The sequence below is a fragment of the Dunckerocampus dactyliophorus genome, chromosome 5 (assembly GCF_027744805.1).
Source record: "Dunckerocampus dactyliophorus isolate RoL2022-P2 chromosome 5, RoL_Ddac_1.1, whole genome shotgun sequence".
In the NCBI taxonomy this organism is placed as follows: Eukaryota; Metazoa; Chordata; class Actinopteri; order Syngnathiformes; family Syngnathidae; genus Dunckerocampus; species Dunckerocampus dactyliophorus.
Genome location: NC_072823.1, coordinates 687063 through 709545, shown reverse-complemented (window position 1 = coordinate 709545; position 22483 = coordinate 687063). Strand labels below are relative to the sequence as shown.

The 22483-nt window shown below is 47.1% G+C and overlaps 1 protein-coding gene across 3 annotated transcripts in view; it reads right to left on the bottom strand.

Moving 5' to 3' along the window:
• The window catches only part of cntn1a (contactin 1a), a 90686-nt gene that overhangs the window by 17576 nt on the left and 50627 nt on the right, over nucleotides 1-22483 (bottom strand). For all 3 annotated transcript variants that reach the window (XM_054775483.1, XM_054775482.1, XM_054775481.1), the window contains 11 exons: nucleotides 14770-14896; nucleotides 13048-13229; nucleotides 12866-12961; nucleotides 11417-11623; nucleotides 9475-9574; nucleotides 7261-7442; nucleotides 7063-7187; nucleotides 6749-6866; nucleotides 3748-3895; nucleotides 2873-3000; nucleotides 1569-1741 (listed from right to left, as the gene is read on the bottom strand). In XM_054775483.1, coding sequence (XP_054631458.1) covers nucleotides 1569-1741; nucleotides 2873-3000; nucleotides 3748-3895; nucleotides 6749-6866; nucleotides 7063-7187; nucleotides 7261-7442; nucleotides 9475-9574; nucleotides 11417-11623; nucleotides 12866-12961; nucleotides 13048-13229; nucleotides 14770-14896 — 1586 coding nt within the window. The remainder of the gene's footprint in view (nucleotides 1-1568; nucleotides 1742-2872; nucleotides 3001-3747; nucleotides 3896-6748; nucleotides 6867-7062; nucleotides 7188-7260; nucleotides 7443-9474; nucleotides 9575-11416; nucleotides 11624-12865; nucleotides 12962-13047; nucleotides 13230-14769; nucleotides 14897-22483) is intronic.

Below are 22483 nucleotides of genomic sequence, written 5' to 3'. Positions count from 1 at the left end.
AGAGAATGGAATGTGTAACGTCACTTCTGGTGTACAAGCTGCTGCAGCTAATATGTGCTCACCTTCTGGTGTCACCACACCTTTGTGTGTCCTGACTATCCCATGTGACCTGTAGATGGGTGTGGCTTCAATACCAGTTCTATAGTCCAGAAATGAGAGAAAATATGTTGAAGGCTGGACTCCCCAACTTAGACTGCTGCCCCCCCAAACCACACCCAAATAAGTGGGAGACAATGAATGGATGGATGGATAGATGGTTGGATGGGTGGATGGATGGATGATTGGATGGATGGATGGATGGATGGATGGATGGATGGATGGATGGATGGATAGATGGATGGATGGGTGGGTGGATGAATGGTTGGATGGATGGATGGGTGGGTGGATGGATGGGTGGGCGGGTGGATGGATGAATGGTTGGATGGATGATTGGACGGATGGATGGATGGATGGGTGGGTGGGTGGGTGGATGATTGGATGGCTGGATGGATGATTGGATGGATGGATGAATGAATGGATGGATGGATGGATGATTGGACGGATGGATGGATGGATGGGTGGGTGGGTGGATGGATGAATGGTTGGATGGATGATTGGACGGATGGATGAATGGATGGATGGATGGATGGATGGATGGATGGATGGGTGGGTGGATGGATGGATGGTTGGATGGATGGGTGGGTGGATGGATGAATGGGTGGGTGGATGATTGGATGGATGGATGGATGGATGGATGGATGGTTGGATGGGTGGGTGGATGATTGGATAGATGGTTGGTTGGATAGATGGTTGGCTGGGTGGGTGGATGGATGGGTAGATGAATGGATGGTTGGATGGATGTTTGGATGGATGAATGAATGAATCGATGGTTGGATGGATGGATGAATGCTTGGATGGATGGATGATTGGATGGGTGGGTGGATGAATGGATGGTTGGATGAATGGTTGGATGGATGATTGGATGGGTGGTTGGGTGGATGATTGGATGGATGGATGGTTGGATGGATGGTTGGGTGATTAGATGGTTGGATGGATGATTGGATGGATGGATGAATGGGTGGGTGGATGATTGGATGGTTGGATGGATGATTGGATGATGGATGAATGGGTGGGTGGATGATTGGATGGATGGATGGTTGGATGGATGGTCGGATGGAAGGATGGCTGGTTGGATGGATGGTTGGATGGCTGGTTGGATGGATGGATGGAACATTTGGAGTACTGACAGAGTCAAGTTCCATTGGCTCGGATGGATGAATGTGTACGTTTTAGGTGTAGTAAATAAAGTTGACTTGTTCTTCTGAATGCCGTTACAGTCGCTTCATCTTTCAATGAGTATCACACCAAGGCGTGATGACTGAGCTGCACTCCTTTCAGGCGTCAAACACCTCAATCTGCATCCTTCCTAAAACGCTGATCAAATAAAGCATTTTCCGAGGGGAACGCTGGCTTTATGGCAGCCAATCAAATGCCAGATCGTGTGCTGCACTCTGCACCAAGAGCTTTGGAATAAAAGCATAAAAGGCGTCGTTAGCTCATGGAGATCATTCATATTTGACTTTTCTCACCGGGGGGCGTTCGTAGTGTTGCCTGTCCTTGTCAAGGTCAATGACGCGGCCGTCCAAGGACCAGATGAAGGTGATGTCCAGCAAGGCGTCATGTGACGCGGCGCACTGCATCCTGGCATTTTCGCCCACCTTGACGTCAGCGTTGGAGGGGGCCAAGGTGATCTTGGTGGAGTCTGGGGATGGTGGGGGCAAGAAAAAGGAGATGGGGGGGTGTTACACACCAGGCCAGTGCAGTAAAGAATGAAGGATGGCTACGTTTACGACGTTCACATCTACAGCAAAGGCAGTAAACCAGATTGGGTCAAGCGCAGGAGGGGGGGACCCATTTCTTGGAAAAAGCATGTCAGGCAAAGAAATCGAGACTTTACGGTGGAAAACCACATCAGATGAAATGAAATGCATGCTTGCCGTGTCAGCACGTCTCAGCGCTGGTGGATGTAGAACGCTTGAATGATAACTGATTTATCTCATTTATCTCAATCAAATCAAACATAAAAAGCTTTCAAAAGATTCTTATTCTGAAATGCTTCATCCAATTTCCTGTGTGGCACCCTGGGAGGGTCTGGTCACTGACACAAGTGGAACGGTTGGATGGCAAAAGAGATTTTTGAAACGTCTCTCACACCACAGGTCATGGCACATAGACTGTTTGCAGATTTACTCTTATTCTGAAATCCTGCGTCAGTGCATGTACTAAATGACATAAGTGGAATTGTTGAATGACGCCAGGGAGTTGCCTGAAATCAGAAGCAATGATTGACACATATGCAGACTTAAGGGGCTCTTATTCTGAAATTTGACATCTTTTCGGTGAAACTTCCTGTGTGCCATCATGGGAGGGTCTTGTACCCTGCAGAAGTGAAATGGGTGAATCATACCACACGTCTGTTAGAAAAGGCTTTTATTCTGAAATGCTACTGCATCACATGCCAAAGAGAGTCTTTCATGAGTTCAGAGCAAGATGAGCGAGTATTCCTGTCATGGTGGAAGCATGGCAGCTGGAGAAACGCTGGCCTTCTTGCAGTAGGCGCAGCGGTCCACAAGGGGGCAGAAAGGAGCTGCTCTCCAGTGAAGCTGATCATTCATCCTGAGAGGTGAGAGGAGCAGCATGACCGCATCACATCCATCTACTCCAAGGCAGCTAAACCCCGCACTCAACATGAAGCCCGTCAGAGCGGCCAGAAGTTGACGTATGGCCGCAAGCGGGATGATTGCCCCCACCGGGGCCGACATCTGTCCAACCGTCGGACTTCCAGACGGGAAGGCATGCGTGTTATCGCGTTAGGATGATCTCATTGACTCACCTGTTACCAACAGGGAGCCCGTGCTGTTGGCCTTGCCGCGGTCGTTCTCCGCAAAGCAGGTGTACCTGCCCTCGTCCGCACGAGTCACGTTCAGGATCTCCAGGCTGCCGTCCTCCCAGATGAAAACCCTGAAAGAAAAACACCGTTGCTAGTCACGCCGCATGTCCAGCACAACCGGCTGAGAGTCAGAGTCCACTGGCGCGGGGGTGGACGAGCTGACATTAACTGAAATCATGCAAATTCATTTATCACAGCGAGTCTGTAACCAATGAGCTGCGATAAACGAGGGATTACTGTATTGGTGATTGAAAGAGGAGCACGTCCACAGTGTTTCATGGATATTAAGCGGGGGGGTGGTAGAAGTGTGTGCTTGTTGTCAAATGAAGTCATAAAAAAGGAGCATGTGAGGATGAAAGTGAGCTGAAGGCTATAAAAAAGCTTTTCTTTGCCTACTTCAGCCTCATGCGTGAAAGCAGCATATGAAGAAGCATACGCTGCGTAGCCGTTTAGCCGCTGCTGCTCCCTCCTTCCAAGCCTTTTAAACCCCTCTGTGGGGGTGGGGAGAAGGCTGGGGGTCTCCGAGCAGCCCCCCCAGATTAGGCTTGTTTTGTCAGCGAGGGGTTTACCCATCCAGTCATCCCGGGCTGATGAGTTGGGGAATGAGCTTAACGTCAGGAAAGGCGCCGCACACGAATCAACAACGCGTTTGTAGCACATTGAGGAGATTTAGATGATCCGCAGCTTATTCAGAGCCCTAAAATCACACATTACGCTAGCAGGGATTCTCACGTGCTGATCCTTTGGCCCACTTGCTGTAGACCCGCGCTGCCCCACAACAAACCTAAGAAGGACGCCACGATCACAGCCTCGCTCACCTGCTCGAATTTCTCAGCAGCTCCGTTTCTTTGCTCCACGACACGCTCGGCCTGGGGGCGGCTTTGGGTCGACATTCAATCACCACCCGCCCGTTTCTTGGAGCCAGGACGTGCTTGACGGGGTTGTGTTCAAATGTGGGAGCGCAGTCTGGTTGGGACAAGAGGAGGGGGTATTGATTATCATGCAAGCTAGCATGAATTATTGATGCACTGCTAAACACGCTAAGACCCACACCTCCATGGAGGCTTATTATAGGCTGGTGGGGGAACCTCAGGCCCAGGAGAGCACCCGACAGGCTCATGTGTCTCCAAGAAGAATGCTATTGTGTATCTGGTCCACTTTCAACATGGACGTTCTCATTCAGCAGCATGAAAAACTTTGAGTGGGCGTGTAGACACCACCAGGCTACGTTCACACGACTTCTTTTTTAAATTGGATTTTTTATGTGGTTGTTCACATTACCACAAAAATGTCACCTGTAAATGTGGAAAGTCACGTGCGTGCGCAAAAGCACGGCGTCACACGCATTCCCGTGTGTTTACGGAAATAAAGATTGCTGCAGTGTGCACGGCGATGATGTGCCATAGCGCTGACCTCATTTACCATCCCATGCTTTGTGCAATACACCTAAAGTGTCTGGCAAATATGAAAAACTAGTGCACGGTATTTCAAATCACAGCATAAGGAATCAAGACATCACGGTTGACCTTTTGTGGACTCGCTGTTTCACAGCATTTTTAAGTGCAATTTGCATGGATTTGTTTTTTAACAGCGTATGAACGTGCATTGTGTTGTGCGTCTTTGTTGTGTATTACAGCGATCTATCTATGGGTGCTCTGGTGTACGTGTCTGTTATTGTATTTACCACCACTACCAGTAGAGGGGGTTGTATACTCACGTGAGAGTTCCACCTGGTCTCAGTGCTGTACCGGCATACTAGGAACCCGCGGTAGACAATAGCTGGATAAAGATAGAGCCTAAATATAGAGCCTAATTTTGGGTCTAAATATAGAGCCTGATTGGCTAAGAGAGAACCTGCCCATTGTGTTCTGGGTCCTGATTGGCTGTAGACCATTGTCAAACAATCTCCTTCGTGCCGTTTCCTGTTGAGGTCATTAGTCTCTAGCAAACTAGCTAACTGCATGAGCTGCTTGCTAACCGCCAATGAACAATAGAAGAAGAAGCTAACAGACTAAATGAATCTTCAGTTCATGGAGGAGGACGATGACAGAAGCAATATGTTTTAACTAGGATACAAAAACAGCACCAGGACGAGGCACGGTCACAGGAGTGAAACGTGCACGAGTCACTTCATCATTTCTTGTGTCCAACCTGCTCGGTTGATCCTTCAAATTCAGAGGCAAGTTTGAACTTTGAAAGTGTTTAAAATGTGAGAAAGTGTTCATGCCTGCCTGAGAAAAGTGTATACAGTGTATGGGGGGGTTTACAGCTTTAGAACACATAGAATCATTGAGAACAAATAAAGTTGGCTACTTCGCTGATTTCACTTATTGCAGGTTATTTTGCGAACCTATCCCCCATGATAAACGAGGGAAGGCTGTGTGTGAAGTAGCAAAAGTATCAATATTTTGGTTTGAGAATCAACTTTGGAGCATGAAGAGCTGGTATCAGAAGTATCGATCAGTACATCACTGGAGTGCTCTCCTTGACGCGTTTGTGGCAATTTCAAGGATTTTGTGCAACAGGAGTCAATATCTCCTGAAAGAAATGATTCTGTGTAGGAGATGAAGAAGGAAGCAGGTGAGTACGTCTGCCCCAAGCAGCGTGTGGGTGGATGTCGAGGCAGGGGTGGTCAGACATGGAAACGTGAAGAAAGTACATTTGGCACTGTTGGATCTTAAGGAGGTTCCAAGCAGAGCTTCAACGTGCAGAAAGAAGAAAAGGGAGTGAAACAACAAAGAAGCGTTCAAGTGAAACAGGCTGATGAAAGGTTTAAGAGCGTAGCGAGCGAGAAGTCAAATGTGTAAAAAGGAGTGAGTCATGAGTCGCTGTGCCATTCTTGTTGATGAGCTGAAAGGTGGCTCTGGGCACGCTTGATGCCAGTGTTTCCAGGAGGCTAGTGGGGATGTTGCTCCAGGTGCTGAAGATGGCTTCACCGTCTGGAACTCATGTCCATTTTTGTAAATCCATCCCCAAATGTTCTCCATTGGGTTTGGATGAGGATGGTCCAAAAGAGGCAGCTTATTGCGGCGTTGTTGTTGAAAAAGCCAGTCATCACCACACAGACCAGGGATGCCCCCTGCCACATCGCCACATAGCCACCTGCCGTTTGACGCCCCCGCGCAACCTGGCACATGGCGTCTGATGGTTGTCTGAGTGCGCTCGGCACCGGTAACAACCCTCATCTGGGCCGAGGATGGTCCCGTGTCTTGACGGACAGCCAATGGGACCTCCGGCTCATTTTTTTGGGTCTACCTCTTGACTTTTTGGTTCCACGAGCCTCAGGATGTGTGAAGAAGTTTGGAATGACTGTCTTACTGCGTCCAACCTCAGCAGCAATGGCGCGCTGCGAGAGAGAGGCCTTGCAATCAAAGAGAGAAAGCTTTGTTGCCGTCGCCATCAAGAGATGATGACAGTGTGAACACCTGACACTAAATCACATTCAATCCACATTTTAATGAACATTTTGCTCCTAACGGCTGTGCTCGTCAACTTGGATGATCAGCCTGTTTCACTTGAACGCTTCTTTGTTGTTTCACTCCCTTTTCTTCTTTCTGCACATTGAAGCTCTGCTTGGAACCTCCTTAAGATCCAACAGTGCCAAATGTACTTTCTTCACGTTGTTCTCCTGCTCAGGAAGGTGCTGTGGTTTCATTTGGAAAATGCTTAAAGAGGTCACGTTCACACTTGCACAGTCCAAAAAGAAGCAGAGTTCATTTGCACTTTAGGAGCTGTTGTGCGTCCATGAGGCATTTCCTGAGCTGGACGTGGTGATGAAAAGTGACATTAACAAAGCTGACAGTGCGACGTTTGACTCACCAAACACACGCAGCTCGGCGTTGGCAAAGACAACTCCATGGTGATTCTCTGCCACGCACTGATACATCCCCGAATCCTCGAAGGTCAGGCTGCTGAACCTCATCTCCTTCCTGTCCAACTGTAGAGAACAACACTTCCATGTAGTGCCAACTGTTTTACTGGCCTTACTTCAGGGGTGTCCCAAGTGTGCTGTTCACTTGGACTTGATGGTTTACGCCTTCTGCTGACGTCACTGCCAGGCGAAGGCCAATGAGTGGCTGTTTGTGTGGCGTACAAGTAAAGTACTGCAAGTAGAAATAATCAGTCAACGTTACCGGCTCTCCGTTCTTCATCCAGCGGACACGTGGTTTGGGTTTGCCTTTGGCCGCGCAGAACATGGTGTAGTCGCTGCCCAGGTCTTTCTCCACGCTCCGGATGTGCTCCACCCACTCAGGAAAAGCTGGAAAATGCGGACGAGAAGGCGTGACCCGAGTTCAAGACGAGGTCAAACAGCAGCATCGGCACCGGATTACCTTCGACGGACAAGAGAGCGCTGTGGTAATCCTTTCCCTTTGAGTTGACCGCCTCGCACTGATACCGACCGCCGTCTTCTACCTGCACGTTGTACAGGTGCAGGTGGGCCCCCGCCGTCCGCACCTCGTGGTTGGGGGGCAGGTCACCATCCAACTTCTTCCAGCGGATCTCCGGCACAGGGCTGGACAAGACACAATAACGGACGCGCTTCATATTCCATAATTATGCATTAGCTACCGCATGACGGACAGAAACATGCTCGTGAGAAGCTACATGTTATTTGACTTGACTTGACTTGCCACCTTTTCTAGCACTTGCATTGCATATTGCAGTACTTGTCTTCTTTTGCTCAAGCAGCGCATGCGACACATCACATGATATTAGTTTGAGGGAAGATCTGCTGCCTGTGCTGGTATCGCTTGGTATTGGCTGAAGTATATCGGTAAGAAAGCCAATATCAAGCACTCCAGTCACAAGCCATAAACATATTCAAAATAAAACTCCTACCTGCGTTCTGCACACAATGATGGGCCTAGTAATAATAATAATAATGATAATAATAATAATACATATACTGTACTTTGTGTAAAATATACTTTGTTCAATTCCATTTAACAGACTAGAAAAGCTCTCAGAGAGTGCAGACCTCCGCCAAGCGCCATAGTTCCTCCCATATTATTGTGATTTACAGCATAAATCTTAGTCCTACATTTGTTTCATCTACATATTTAGATTCCTAGCCCATGAAAACATAGCATTAGCAGTTGGATTCATATTAGTTCAGGAGTTATTCACAAAAATGGCATTTCCGTCATGGCGATTTTCTTCTGGATCTACAGGAGCTCCATAGCTTTTGAAGATGCAACAAATCCAGATTCCACAGTGTCTTGGCATGATATCATGGTTATATTATAATGGCATGATATCATGGTTATATTACAATGGCATGATATCATGGTTATATTATAATGGCATGATATCATGGTTATATTACAATGGCATGATATCATGGTTATATTATAATGGCATGATATCATGGTTATATCATAATGTCATGATATCATGGTTATATTATAATGGCATGATATCATGGTTATATTACAATGGCATGATATCATGGTTATATTATAATGGCATGATATCATGGTTATATCATAATGGCATGATATCATGGTTGTATCATAATGGCATGATATCATGGTTGTATTATAATAGCATGATATCATGGTTATATTATAATGGCATGATACCATGGTTATATTACAATGGCATGATATCATGGTTATATCATAATGGCATGATATCATGGTTGTATTATAATGGCATGATATCATAGTTATATTATAATGGCATGATATCATGGTTATATTACAATGACATGATATCAAGGTTATATTACAATGGCATGATATCATGGTTATATTATAATGGCATGATATCATGGTTATATTACAATGACATGATATCATTGTTATATTATAATGGCATGATATCATGGTTATATTACAATGACATGATATCATGGTTATATTATAATGGCATGATATCATGGTTATATCATAATGGCATGATATCATGGTTATATTATAATGGCATGATATCATGGTTATATTACAATGACATGATATCATGGTTATATTATAATGGCATGATATCGTGGTTGTATCGTAATGGCATGATATCATGGTTATATCATAATGGGATGATATCATGGTGCTTGTTGCATGTTTAGAGCTTCACTTGTTGTCTCCCAATTATGACAATTCTAAAGCTCCCCTATTTTCACATTGATTCCATAATCTGGATGAGTCTTTGATATTTTCTACAACCTGACTGTTTTGTGTGGAGTTCTATGCACAAATGCTGAAAACGGTCCTCTCTCGCAATGTTAAAGAATCCTTTCAAAAATTCCTGGATCCAGACGGTGATCCAAAATGTCATCAGCTCTTCCACATCACTTTTCCCGCAATTCCTGAAAACTGCATCCAAATGGCACAATCCCGATGCACGTATCACAGTGGGGTCTGGAGCCAGTGAACTGTGATGAAGGAGGGGTGAGCGTACGTATACTTGCGCTCATCATGATAAAAGGTGAACATCATCACCTAGAAGTCCTGTGGATGTTTTGTCCAAAACAGAGCGCTATTTGGACTTGCTCTTAGGTCCCCCCACCGGCGCTCATGGCCCAACAAGACAAGGTACTGCTCACTTACTTCCCCAAAGCGAAGCATTCCAAAGTCACGTTGTGCCCCACCAGAGTTGTTGTGTCTGGGAACTTGACCCTGAGGTCAGCCGGGTACTTCTTGTTGGGACCTATGAGGGTGCAAACAACAGCATACTTCAAATAATCACCCAAAAGACCAGTGGAAGGATACCACGGATACATGAATACGCAGCGTACGTGTTGGAATCCCAGCCTTTTATTTCCTAAATGTGGCAACTCATTTTATAGAACAAGTTTAACGTTAATAATGATGTGGAGTAGAAGAGAAAAGTGGGAAGGAAAACCAAGCTCTACTTGAACACGTGCTCATTTATGAACAACAACACAGCAGCAACAGAACCAATGTTGTAGCAGCGCCAAGAAGCAAAGTGCATGGTCAGCATGAACAGCGCTGCTGAGTTGACACGTGTAACACGCGTGACTTTTACACCAACAGCTGAGTGGCAACATTTTGAAGTGCAAGCAGAGCTAGATAAAGCTCCTCACAGCTGTTGATGTAAACTTTTTAACCCGTCAGTGTTATTTGCTTTTGTAGACTTTGTGAGGCATTACCGTATTTTCTGGACTATAAGTTACACTCTTTGTTCCGTACTTTGGCTGGTCCTGTCACTTATATTCAGGTGCCACTTTTAAACCACATAATTGATATTTTTATGTTTAAACGTTGATTCATACTGACAGCCACAAACCACGGAGTGAACATCATCATCGACGGCCATAAGAGGGCGCCGTTGGTTGGTGACGACCGCAGTGATCGGTATCAGCCTCCTGGATGGATACGAATCAGCCATAAATCCTAAGACGAATGCATCGTAGAGACATGCAAGGCTCGCAATCGCTTGGCAGTCCGTCTCTTAAACAACGGGAGAGCTTGGGCTGCCTGCGAAACGAATGTCAAGCATGATCCATAGCTTAGCATGACTGATGTAATTAGCATTAGCACGCTAGCTAGTCACCAGGAAACACATCAGCGAAACATACGTACATTATAGCCATCTAATTCATCTGATTTCTGATGTATTGTGTAAAACTAAGACAGGAACAACATCAAATTAAAAGCACAACATGAATACAGAGCCACCACCCACCAGTAACAGCCTGGACTTTGTGTTTCACAGAACAAATATGCACATTAGCACTCAAGAAGCGCATCAAATCTTACCTTTATGCATTCCCACATAGTATCAGCATTTGGGAGCAAATATGAGGTGAAAGAAAAATGCTAAAAATACAGTATAGTAGTCTATTTGTACAGCGTAGGACATGGTGCGTTCAAGGACCATCACACAACTACTTCAACATGCAAAAACTGGGAGATGTTTCAGTGTATGTTATTTTGTTGAATAAAATAATGGTCATATTTCCAGAAGTGACATCCCTTTACATACAATTTGATGTAGTTCCAAATTATAAGTACAAATTATTTGAAGTGTATTTTGTTGTTTTTGTTCTCATTGCGCCTGAACATTTCCCACGGCCTGGAGGTTGGGAACCCCTGCCTTATAGCATGCTGGGGGTTACACATTTGAAAATAGCGTAACAATGGATACAATTGGCTTCTTTATTTTAGAACGTAAGATTTGTGTCTCAACAAATGGAACTGTTGAATGGAATCATGTGCAGACAAGAATGGAAGGATTTCATGCCCAGCATGAACGACAGTATTCACAGGCAGAGCAGTGAAGTGCAATGAGATCGGGAGCTTGGTGAACTTGCTTGTTCGACTGGCCTATTCAGCCTGTTTTGTGTGCTGTTGCGTAACTGAATAACTTGCCTTTCCACATGAAAAGTTTGTCCTTGGTCCTGAATGCTGTAAAACTCATCTCTAAATAAATGCCACTTATAGTCCAGAAAATACGGTCATTGGAGGATTTAGGTCAAAAAGACAAGCAAGCGGGCAGACACCAGGAGGGCAAATGTGCGGTACTGACGTTCGCTGTGGGGCACCAGGGGGATGTAGTTGGAGAAGACGCTCTTGGAGATGGAGGCGCTGGACGCGATGCACGAGTAGTTTCCGCTGTCTGAGGCCTCCACTTTGGAGATGTAAAGGTTGCCCGTTATCTGCGAGACGAAGCGCCTTTTATCCAGCGGGATGAAGATGGGGAACTCGTTGAGGATCCATCGGAACGACAGGTCGGCTGCACAGACAGGAGAAACACCGTCTGTCAGTCATCAGCCTGATGTAAAGGACCCGCATGCAACGTGACGTCAATACATGCAAAGCGCTGGTGCAGATTAACTGCATGATTCATTTATTGACCTTTTACATTCAAATGGTATCATTCTGCTAGCTGGGGGTGGGATAATAGAGAGAAAGATAGAATTATAGCTAGCCATGCTAATGGGGGCTTAGACTAAATCCATTCAGTTTAAATGGCTAGGAGGTGGAAAAGCATTCAAACAACCCTTAAAAAATGATTACTGCACCGCACAGTAAGCATCTTCCATGGGGGGGTGCCCAATTTAGTTCCACAGAGGTACCGCACAGAACTGTAGCAAAGCGGGGGGGCCGCTTTGATGCATTTTTGTGCATGAAAAAGGCTAAAAGGTGAGTTTATGCTCTGCGATGGGACCAAATGTACAAGCAAGTGACATCACAGCCACTACAGTGCAGGACATTCAGTCATATACTGTATCAGCGCTGTTTCGTGCTGGGACATGGCCTCCTGTTAGCCACAAATATGCATACTTCATCAAGCTTTGCATATGTTTTACAAGCCTAACACTGTCTAAAGTACAAATGTAAGGCATTGGGAAGATGCATTCAAAGACATGATGATACGTAGTGTTGACTGCTGTTACGTTGATGAAACCATAGCTGTGGCAGGAAGTTAAAAACGGAACCTCCTCTACAAGGAACTCTTATATATGTCTTATATACGTGTTCCACTAGTCCCTCCTTTATGGCAGTGAATTGGTTCCAGACCCCACCGCCATAAGCAAATTTATATGAACATTTTTATAGTTATGGCATAGAAAACCTGTTTACGATCTTCCTAAATGAGGTTTTTAACATGATTAGAGCCCTCAAGACATGAAATAACACCCCTATAGTCACCTTTACATTTGCATTACTCAGTACAGTAGACATAATCAGAGAAAATAAGACATATTAGAATAAAGAAGACAACAGAGACGTTAGCAGATGGCTTACAGGAGTTGTTGGTAAACAGGTTTTCTATGCACTGACTACCAAAATATTGTGTTTATAAATGAGGAATCCTACTGGGCAGAACGTGTCATTGGTGTGGAGCCAATGACCGTCCCAAGGTGAGGGACTACTGCAGTGATTTTGACAACATGCAGGGGGCCAAAAATAGACCCTGGGCCACACTTTGGACATCCCTGCCTTCCATCCTCGCCGTCTCCATCCTGCTCACCTGGATGATGTAGAGGAGGGGCACAGAGAAGGACTGCCCCTTGACCTTCTTTCACATGCACAGACTCCCTTTCCTCTGATGAGAAAAGGTCCAAATCTAAGAAGATGAAGTTGAAATCTATGAGTTTTCTATTCCAGCGAGACTGCAGTATGCGTCCCATGAGGCTCCACAACATCGCTTACATCCAAACTGGACCCAAGCCTCTCGACTGACGACTGTCCCATACGTGTTGCTGGCCAAGCAGGAGTACTTCCCCTCGTGTTGGTTTTTAACGGGCTCGTTGATGATCAGGTTGCCTTCCGACAAAGCGTAGTGGTTGTGTTTGGCCGTGCTCGGGTCGATTTCTACGCCATCCAGCATCCATCTACCGGGAAAAGCAGCTGAGGGGTCAGGACGTGAGTGCTTTCAAAAGCATGATAAGGCAGACATACTGGAATTACACAAATGCACTAATACACTCATCTTACCACATTTAAAGGTCCCCAATTCTACAAAAGTGACTTTTTATTGATGAATATGTGACCCTGGAGGCTGGTTATGGGCACCAAATGGTTCTGTTGTTTGCTTTCTTCCTTTTAGGAATGGATTGGATGTCTTTCATGTGCTGTTGGCTGGTTAGGAGTTCATTTAGCAATCATTTAGGTAGAAGTTCCTACTTCCCAACACAATCTAGGAACACTGTCCATCCATCCATCCATCCTCCTCTGTTTATCCGGGTCCGGGTCGCGGGGGCAGCAGTCTCAGTCGGGAAGCCCAGACTTCCCGGTCCTCCAGTCCCACCGGGAGGACACCAAGGCGTTCCAAGGCCAGCTGGGAGACATAATCCCTCCAGCGTGTCCTCGGTCTGCCACGGGGCTTCTCATGCCCGGAACACCTCACCAGGGAGGTGTCCTGACTAGATGCCCGAGGCCCCTCAACTGGCTCCTCTCCATGTCAAGGAGCAGCGGCTCTACTCTGAGCCCCTCCCCCATCTCTTATAGGGGAGTCCAGCTACCCTACGGAGGAAACTCATTTCAGACGCTTGTATCCACCATCTCCTTCTTTCGGTCATGACCCAAAGCTCATGACCATAGGTGAGGGTGGGAACATAGGTGGGGGGTAAAGTGGCTCAGCTCTCTCTTCACCACGACGGTCCGGTACAGCGACCTCATTACTGCAGACGTTGCACCGATCCGCCTGTCGACCTCACGTTCCAACCTTCCCTCACTGGTGAACAAGACCCCGAGATAATTGAACCCCCCCACCTGGGGCAGGACTTCATTCCCAACCCCCCCTTTTCCCACTGAGAACCATGGCCTCACATTTGGAGGTGCTGAGTCTCATCCCAGAAGCTTCACACTCAGATGCAAACCCCCCCAGGAAACGCTGAAGGTCACAGCCCCATGAGGCCATCAGGACCACATCACCTGCAGATAGCAGAGATGAGATCCTAAGGCCCCCGAACTGGACTCCCTCGACGCCTTGGCTGCACCTAGAAATTGTGTCCATGAAAAGGATGAACAGAACGGGTGACAAAGGGCAGCCTTGGCGGAGGCCAACGTTCACCAGGAACAGGCTGGACTTCCTGCTGGCAATGCCAACCAGGCTCCTGCTCCGGTTCTACAAGGACCCAATGGCACGTAGCAGCGCCACCAGTCCCGTACTCCCGGAGGACCAACAGTGATCTGTAAAAAGTGGCTAAAGTACGCAGTAGCGCTTCTCTGGGACTCTGACTTCTGGATAAGAAGGGTGCTGCTATTCTTTGTGATGCCATGATGCATATCAGATGGTCACATGATCCCTGTAGATTGTGTCAAGGTCAACAGACTCATCCTCCGCCTTATTAAACAGCGTAATCATCTTTGCTACATGGAGGAGCAGAGCGTGAATGATGGTGTTGTGTTTACAGGGGGAACATATGTTACTTGTATGTGGCAGGTGGACTGGCCCGTGCACGGCAGCTCATGGTGATTTTGTCGTCGGGCGACTCCTCGGGGTAGATGGTGTCCACCGGCTGCTCCTCAAACACCGGCCCGTAACCTGTGGCTTCATCTGCAGGCAGCAAGCAAAGCGGGTCCCACAAGGTAAACAAGAGAAGAAGAAAAAGCATCAAACGTGACAGATGGCTTCACGCAGAACACGTAGGGTGCAAAAGAACACCACGTCTGGACACAAACCCAAGCTTAGAGGGAAGCAGGAGGAGCACAAGAGTCCATGTTTGTCCACGTCATTTCACCAATGATTGGTCAACTCCTAATCACACATCCACGATGAAGTACCTGCCGACCCTACTAGCGTCTACTAGTACCTGCTGACCCTACTGGCGTCTACTAGTACCTGGCACCCCTACTAGCGTCTACTAGTACCTGGTGGCCCTACTAGCGTCTACTAGTACCTGCTGACCCTACTGGCGTCTACTAGTACCTGGCACCCCTACTAGCGTCTACTAGTACCTGCTGACCCTACTGGCATCTACTAGTACCTGATGGCCCTAGTAGCGTCTACTAGTACCTGGTGGCCCGACTGGCGTCTACTAGTACCTGGTGGCCCTACTAGCGTCTACTAGCACCTGGTGGCACTACTAGTGTCTGTTAGCACCCGGTGCCCCACTGGCATCTACTAGCACCTGGCAGTCCTACTGCTGGCCCTACTTGCGTCTACTAGTACTTGGCAGCTCGTAGGGCCCCAGTAGGGCCGGCAGGTATTGTATTGTATTGTATGTACTTTATTTATCCCACAGCGGGGAAATTTACTTGTTACAGCAGCAAGCAAGCAAGACAAGTAAAGAGAACAGTAAAGTAAAGTAAAGTAAAGCATCGTGACTACAACATGGTTCAGGTGGTGCAGGTGTTGTAGAGCCTGACAGCGGTCGGTATGAAGGACCTGCGGAACCTCTCCTTCTTACACCGTGGGTGTAACAGTCTGCTGCTGAAGGAGCTGCTAAGGGAACCCACAGTGTCATGTAGCGGGTGAGAGGTGTTGTCCATGATGGATGTCAGCTTAGCCAACATCCTTCTCTCCCCCACTTCCTCCACGGAGTCCAGAGGACCGTCCAGGACAGAGCTCGCTCTCCTGATCAGTCTATTTATCCTGCTCCTGTCCCTGTCCGTGCTGCCCCCTCTCCAGCAGCCCACAGCATAGAAGATGGCTGAGGCCACCACAGAGTCATAAAAGGTCCGTAAAAGAGTCCTGCACACACCAAAGGACCTCAGTCTCCTCAGCAGGTGGAGGCGACTCTGGCCCTTCTTGTAGAGGGCGTGGGTGTTGACGGACCAGTCCAGCTTGTTGTTAAGGTGAACACCCAGGAATTTGTAGCTGTCTACCAACTCTATGTCCGCTCCCTGGATGTTCACCAGTGTGAAGTGAGATGTTTTCCTCTGGAAGTTAATGATCATCTCCTTTGTCTTGCTGGTGTTGAGTTGTAGCTGGTTAAGCTCACTCCAGCTGACAAAGTCCCTGATGACCGTCCTGTATTCCAGATCGTTCCCCTCTGAAACACAACCCACAATGGCTGTGTTGTCGGAGAACTTCTGGATGTGACACTGTGTGGAGTTGTGTGTGAAGTCCGAGGTGTAGAGGGTGAAGAGGAAAGGGGAGAGCACCGTACCCTGAGAGGCACCTGTGCTGCAGAGTACTCGTAGACACTAGTAGGGCCGGCAGGTACTATAGCCTTGCAACATTACAAATATTCTTTTGTAGTAACACTGCTGTGTAGTACATGATGTCTCCTGTGTGTGTATTTTGCTCCAGGGTACTGCAGTGAGAGTAAAGTTACTACGTCATGAAGGACTTATCCACGCCTTGAGATGCTACCACATGAAGCATTCTGCCACGTATTCCTCGGGTAGGGTGTTTTTCACATGACTGTAGTGTCTATGATATCGGTGGCGCCCCCTATGGGTTGATGTCCAAATGCTCGCATACGTGTCCTCAGATATCCTTGAGGTGTGAGCATCATTGGACAAATGCTCAGTGATGAGTTCCACACGCTCCAACGTTCTGCTTGATGTCGGCCATGTTTTTCAACCAGCTTGTTCAAATGTTACACACGAGTGCTCGTCACTCCACTCAAGGCACGGGTGTCAAACTCAAGGTTTGACAGATTCACCTCACCATATGTGGCCCGCAAAAGCCTGCAAATCATGCACATCAAAGACACACGTATTTGAATATTTTACTCAATATATCAGTTTATTATATAGATCATATTTTATATATTATCTATGATTTTTAGATTATTTTCATTATTATTTATAATATTGTAAAAATATTTTACTAAATGTTTTGTACTTTTGCTAAATATACAGTATTTATAATAGATTACGTAAAGAGATCATTAAAAAATATTTTTTCCAACAAAAAGACATTCGTTCTTGCTAAATGTATTTTTTTGTAAATTTTGACAGAAAAGTTAACATTTTTTGTGTCAAATCCAATTTAAAACGACTATTTTTATGAGATATTTATCAAACATATGGATTATTGCAATATTAAAGCAATAATAATAATGATTACTACTAGAATAGTGATAAGAATAATGGTTCTTATGCATATAATGAGAATATAATCATATGAATTTCTCTTGGAGATGAATTAATTGTCAATCTCATAAATGAATATCAATTATTGTTATTATTTCAAAAATATTCTAACTAGAATGCTGGAAGTGTCCTGCTGAGTGATGTGGTCCATGGTTTGGCGCCCCCGCCTTGAGGTGTTGTGGTCATTCAGCAACATACTTTAAAGGTGCGGTGTTTGTTTTGGCATCCTTTGCCAAACTTTGGGGTTCAGTAACAGCACCACCGTGTGGTGTATCTGTTAGGAAAATAATAGCACAGGTGACACGGTGGGGCTGCATGCTTTCACTAGTTTTTATCCTTTTGCGTGCAGCGCTTCAGGAGTAGAAGAGTAGCGATGTCACATGGCAACATGTGCTGTTCTTCATGTGAAATAAGCTCTTCATTTCTCTGCCAAACATCAGCAGGAGTTCTTCTCCAGCTTGGTCACATGACACGTATATGCTGCACACCATGTTTGCCATCGTAGATGGTCTACTTGGTGGCACCCTGGGGATGACGTGCACTATTTCGAGGGGGTGTGACACTGTCCACTGTCCACTTCCTGTCGCTTACTGCTTACTCGCAATGTCCCTTGCTGCAAACGAGGCGATGTGGGCTGAGAAAGCCAGGAAAGTCTTCCTGGCACACGGCAGGAAGAAAAGGAGATGGATTTTGATCAAGCGCAGCCATGGACGACCCTCCTCCTCCTGCAGGGAATCAATAATTTGCAGGTAGAAGAAGAGGAGAGCCATGAGCACTGCTGCCGTTCCAACTCTTTTACTGCAATGTGGGATGTGACAGATGGCGGTGGGGGTTGAGGTGGGGGTTGCGGGGCCTGCTGGTGTCTCCAGGCCTTACGGGCCTCCTGCATGGTCCATCTCCAACTTGCGTCTGAGTCACCTCTGTCCTCTCTGTAACCCACACAGCCCCCCCATTTGCACATTCATACTGTATGCTTGCCTGCAACACCACAGTGACAACCTGCACTCATTATGGATCCACTACTCAGGCACATACGGACATGCTGTACATAGCTAGCACGCTACGTAGCTGGGTAGCTGGGTAGGTAGGTAGGTAGGTAGGTGGGTGGGTAGCTGGGTAGGTAGGTGGGTAGGTAGGTGGGTAGTGGGGTAGGTGGGTGGGTAGGTGGGTAGGTAGGTAGGTAGGTAGAGGGGTAGGTAAGTAGAGAGGTAGGTAGGTGGGGTAGGTACGTAGGTGGGTAGGTCGGTAGAGGTGTAGGTAGGTAGAGGGATAGGTAGGTAGGTCGTGGGGTAGGTAGGTAGAGGGGTAGGTAGGTAGAGGGATAGGTAGGTAGGTCGTGGGGTAGGTAGGTAGAGGGGTAGGTAGGTGGGGTAGGTATGTAGGTAGGTAGGTGGGTAGGTAGGTCGGTAGGTAGGTAGAGGGGTAGGTAGGTAGGTCGTGGGGTAGGTAGGTAGAGGCGTAGGTAGGTGGGGTAGGTACGTAGGTGGGTAGTGGGGTAGGTGGGTGGGTAGGTGAGGTAGGTAGGTAGGTCGTGGGGTAGGTAGGTAGAGGGGTAGGTAGGTAGGTCGTGGGGTAGGTGGGTGGAGGGGTAGGTAGGTGGGGTATGTACGTAGGTGGGTAGTGGGGTAGGTGGGTGGGTAGGTGAGGTAGGTAGGTAGGTCGTGGGGTAGGTAGGTAGAGGGGTAGGTAGGTAGGTCGTGGGGTAGGTGGGTGGAGGGGTAGGTAGGTGGGGTATGTACGTAGGTGGGTAGTGGGGTAGGTGGGTGGGTAGGTGAGGTAGGTAGGTAGGTCGTGGGGTAGGTAGGTAGAGGGGTAGGTAGGTAGAGGAGTAGGTAGGTAGAGGGGTAGGTAGGTAGGTAGGTAGATAGGTAGGTGGGGTAGTTAGAGGGGTAGGTAGGTAGGTAGAGGGGTAGGTGGGGCACAATCAACCCAAAAAGGGCAAATGTCCTCCGCTAGTCTCTTTTAATGGACTAGATAGAGGGGTAGGTAGGTAGAGAAGTAGGTAGGTGGGGTAGGTAGAGGGTTAGGTAGGTAGAAGGTTAGGTAGGTAGAGGAGTAGGTAGAGGGGTAGGTAGAGGAGTAAGTAGGTAGAGGAGTAGGTAGGTAGAGGGGTAGGTAGGTAGAGGAGTAGGTAGAGGGGTAGGTAGGTAGAGGGGTAGGTAGGTAGATAGGTAGGTGGGGTAGTTAGAGGGGTAGGTAGGTAGGTAGAGGGGTAGGTGGGGGAGGTAGAAGGGTAGGTAGAGGGGTAGGTGGGGTAGGTAGGTAGGTAGGTGGGGTAGGTAGGTAGGTAGGTAAGTGGGGTAGGTAGGTAGGTAGAGGGGTAGGTAGGTAGGTAGGTAGGTGGGGTAGGTAGAGGGGTAGGTAGATAGAGGGGTAGGTAGGTAGAGGAGTAGGTAGGTCAGTCGGTGTGACTGTCCATGTAAAACTGCTGAAGTGAGTCCCACAATGAGTCCTCCCCAAATATTACCAGCATGTGAGCTTTCCCACAAGGGAAAATAACATCCTGGACCAAGTCTACAGCAACATGAAAGGTGCTTTGAAGGCTGTTCCAAGACCCCACTTTGGAAAGGCTGACCACATCTCTATATTCCTTTATCCAACATACAGACAACTTCTTAAAAAAGCTCCCCCTGTACGTACAGCAGTTAAAGTATGGAATGAAGAAACTGATCAAGTACTTCAGGACTGCTTTGGCTGCACAAACTGGGATGTGTTTAAAACTGCAGCGGGGAGGGAAGATTGTACTGTTGATTTGGATGAATATGCTTCTGCTGTTACTGGCTACATTAGCACATGCATAGAGACTGTTACCACCACCAAGTATTACAGAAAATACCCTAACCAAAAACAGTGGATGAACTGTGATGTAAGGGCTAAGCTACGTGCTCGTTCGACTGCATTTGTCATGGGCACCGCTGATGACTACAAAAAGGCCAGATATGACCTGAGGAGGTCCATACGAGAGGCCAAAAGACAGTACAGACAGAAGCTGGAGGGCTACTATTCCACCTCAGACCCTCGGCGCATGTGGGCGGGGCTCCAGCACATCACAGACTATCGACAGCAGAGTAGCGTAGCCACGTCCAGCCAAACCACACTTCCTGATAAGTTGAATGAGTTCTATGCCCGCTTTGACACCCAAACTCCTGATGAGCAGAGAGGGTGGCTGAACCTGGGGAGCACACAGGACTCACCTCTCATGGTGACATCAGCTGATGTGCGCAGGGTTCTAAACAAAACAAACCCACGAAAAGCAGCAGGGCCAGACAACATCTCAGGACGTGCACTTCGGGTTTGCTCATCAGAGCTAGCGGATGTGCTATATTTAATATGCTATATTTAACCTGTCGCTTGCACAAGCATCTGTACCGACCTGCTTTAAGTCCACCACCATAGTGCCCGTACCCAAGAAGAGCAACGTGACCTGCTTGAATGACTATCGCCCTATAGCACTCACTCCTATTGTTATGAAGTGCTTTGAAAGATTAGTCATGACCCACATCAAAAAGAGCATCCCGGCGGCAACCGTGGACCCCTCTACAGTTTGCATATCGCCAGAACCGGTCCACGGATGATGCAGTCAACACTGCCATCCACACAGCCCTTTCTCACCTACAGGGCCAGGACACATACGTCAGAATGCTATTTATAGACTATAGCTCTGCTTTTAATACAGTCTGCCCCCACAAACTCACAGATAAGCTCCTTACACTTGGCCTGTCTCCCTCCCTCTGTAACTGGGTGTTTAACTTTCTCACAGGCAGGCCCCAGTCAGTCAGAGTCCACAATCGCACATCCAGCTCAAGAATTGTGAGCACTGGGACCCCAGAGGGGTGTGTGCTGAGTCCGCTCCTCTACACGCTCTTCACCTACGATTGCGTGGCCTCCCAGAACAACACCAGCATCATTAAATTTGCGGATGACACTACAGTCATCGGACTGATCACTGGTGGTGTTGAAACATCATACAGAAGAGAGGTGGCGGACCTCATAGCTTGGTGTCGTGATAACAATCTCCTTCTCAATACAGATAAGACTAAAGAGATGATCATCGACCCAAGAACAAGGGAAAAGGAGCCGCATAGACCCCTGTTTATTGATGAGACTGAGGTGGAGAGGGTGAAAACCTTCAAGTTCCTTGGCACACACATCAGCGAGGACCTCACCTGGTCTCACAACACCCAACAAATTCTGAAGAAGTCCCAAAGGAGACTGTACTTCCTGAGAAGACTGAGGAAATTTGGCATGTCCACCACAATCCTGAGTTGCTTCTACAGATGCACTATGGAAAGTGTCCTTACCGCCTCCATCACTGTTTGGTACGGTAACTGTACAACACGTGATAGGAAGGCACTCCAGCGGGTGATCAAGACCTCACAGAACATTGTTGGGGCAGCCCTCCCCTCACTGCAAGACATTTATAAATCTAGAGTCCTACGAAGAACACACAACCTCATCAAGGACAGCACACATCCACAACACTCATTATTCACACTCCTACCGTCAGGCAGACGCTACAGGAGTTTGAAGTCCAGGACCACAAGGCGGGCAAACAGCTTTTACCCACAGGCCATCAGGCTTCTCAACGAAGCACTCGCACACGCCGCACGCAACACACGCACACACTCATAGCACTTTATTTATTTATTTATTTGTATTATTTACTTGTATTAATGTCTCGTCTGTTGTTGTTGCTTAATTTATTGGTATATATGTTTGTGTGTTTATGTTTCTTATGTTCTTATTCTTTCATTTGTTTTCTTTCTTTTCTTGGGAGAATAAACAGAATAAGATTTTCATTGCATGGTATAACTGCTGTTGTACTATGCACATGACAATAAAACTCTCTTGAATCTTGAACAATGAATGAGTAATTTCTGTCTGTGAATGGATCGATAACTTCTTGGAGATAATCATCAAGTGAAATATTGATGAGTTTGGTATGATCTATGTTGTTGTTGATGATGATTATGAGCGATGTTGTTTTCATACTATTACTATCATAATGTAGTTTAAGTTGGCGTTGATGTTTGTGTGAGCCAGTCAATCAAGATGATTCAAAAGGATGCAGCTGCAACCTCAACCTCAACGCACAATC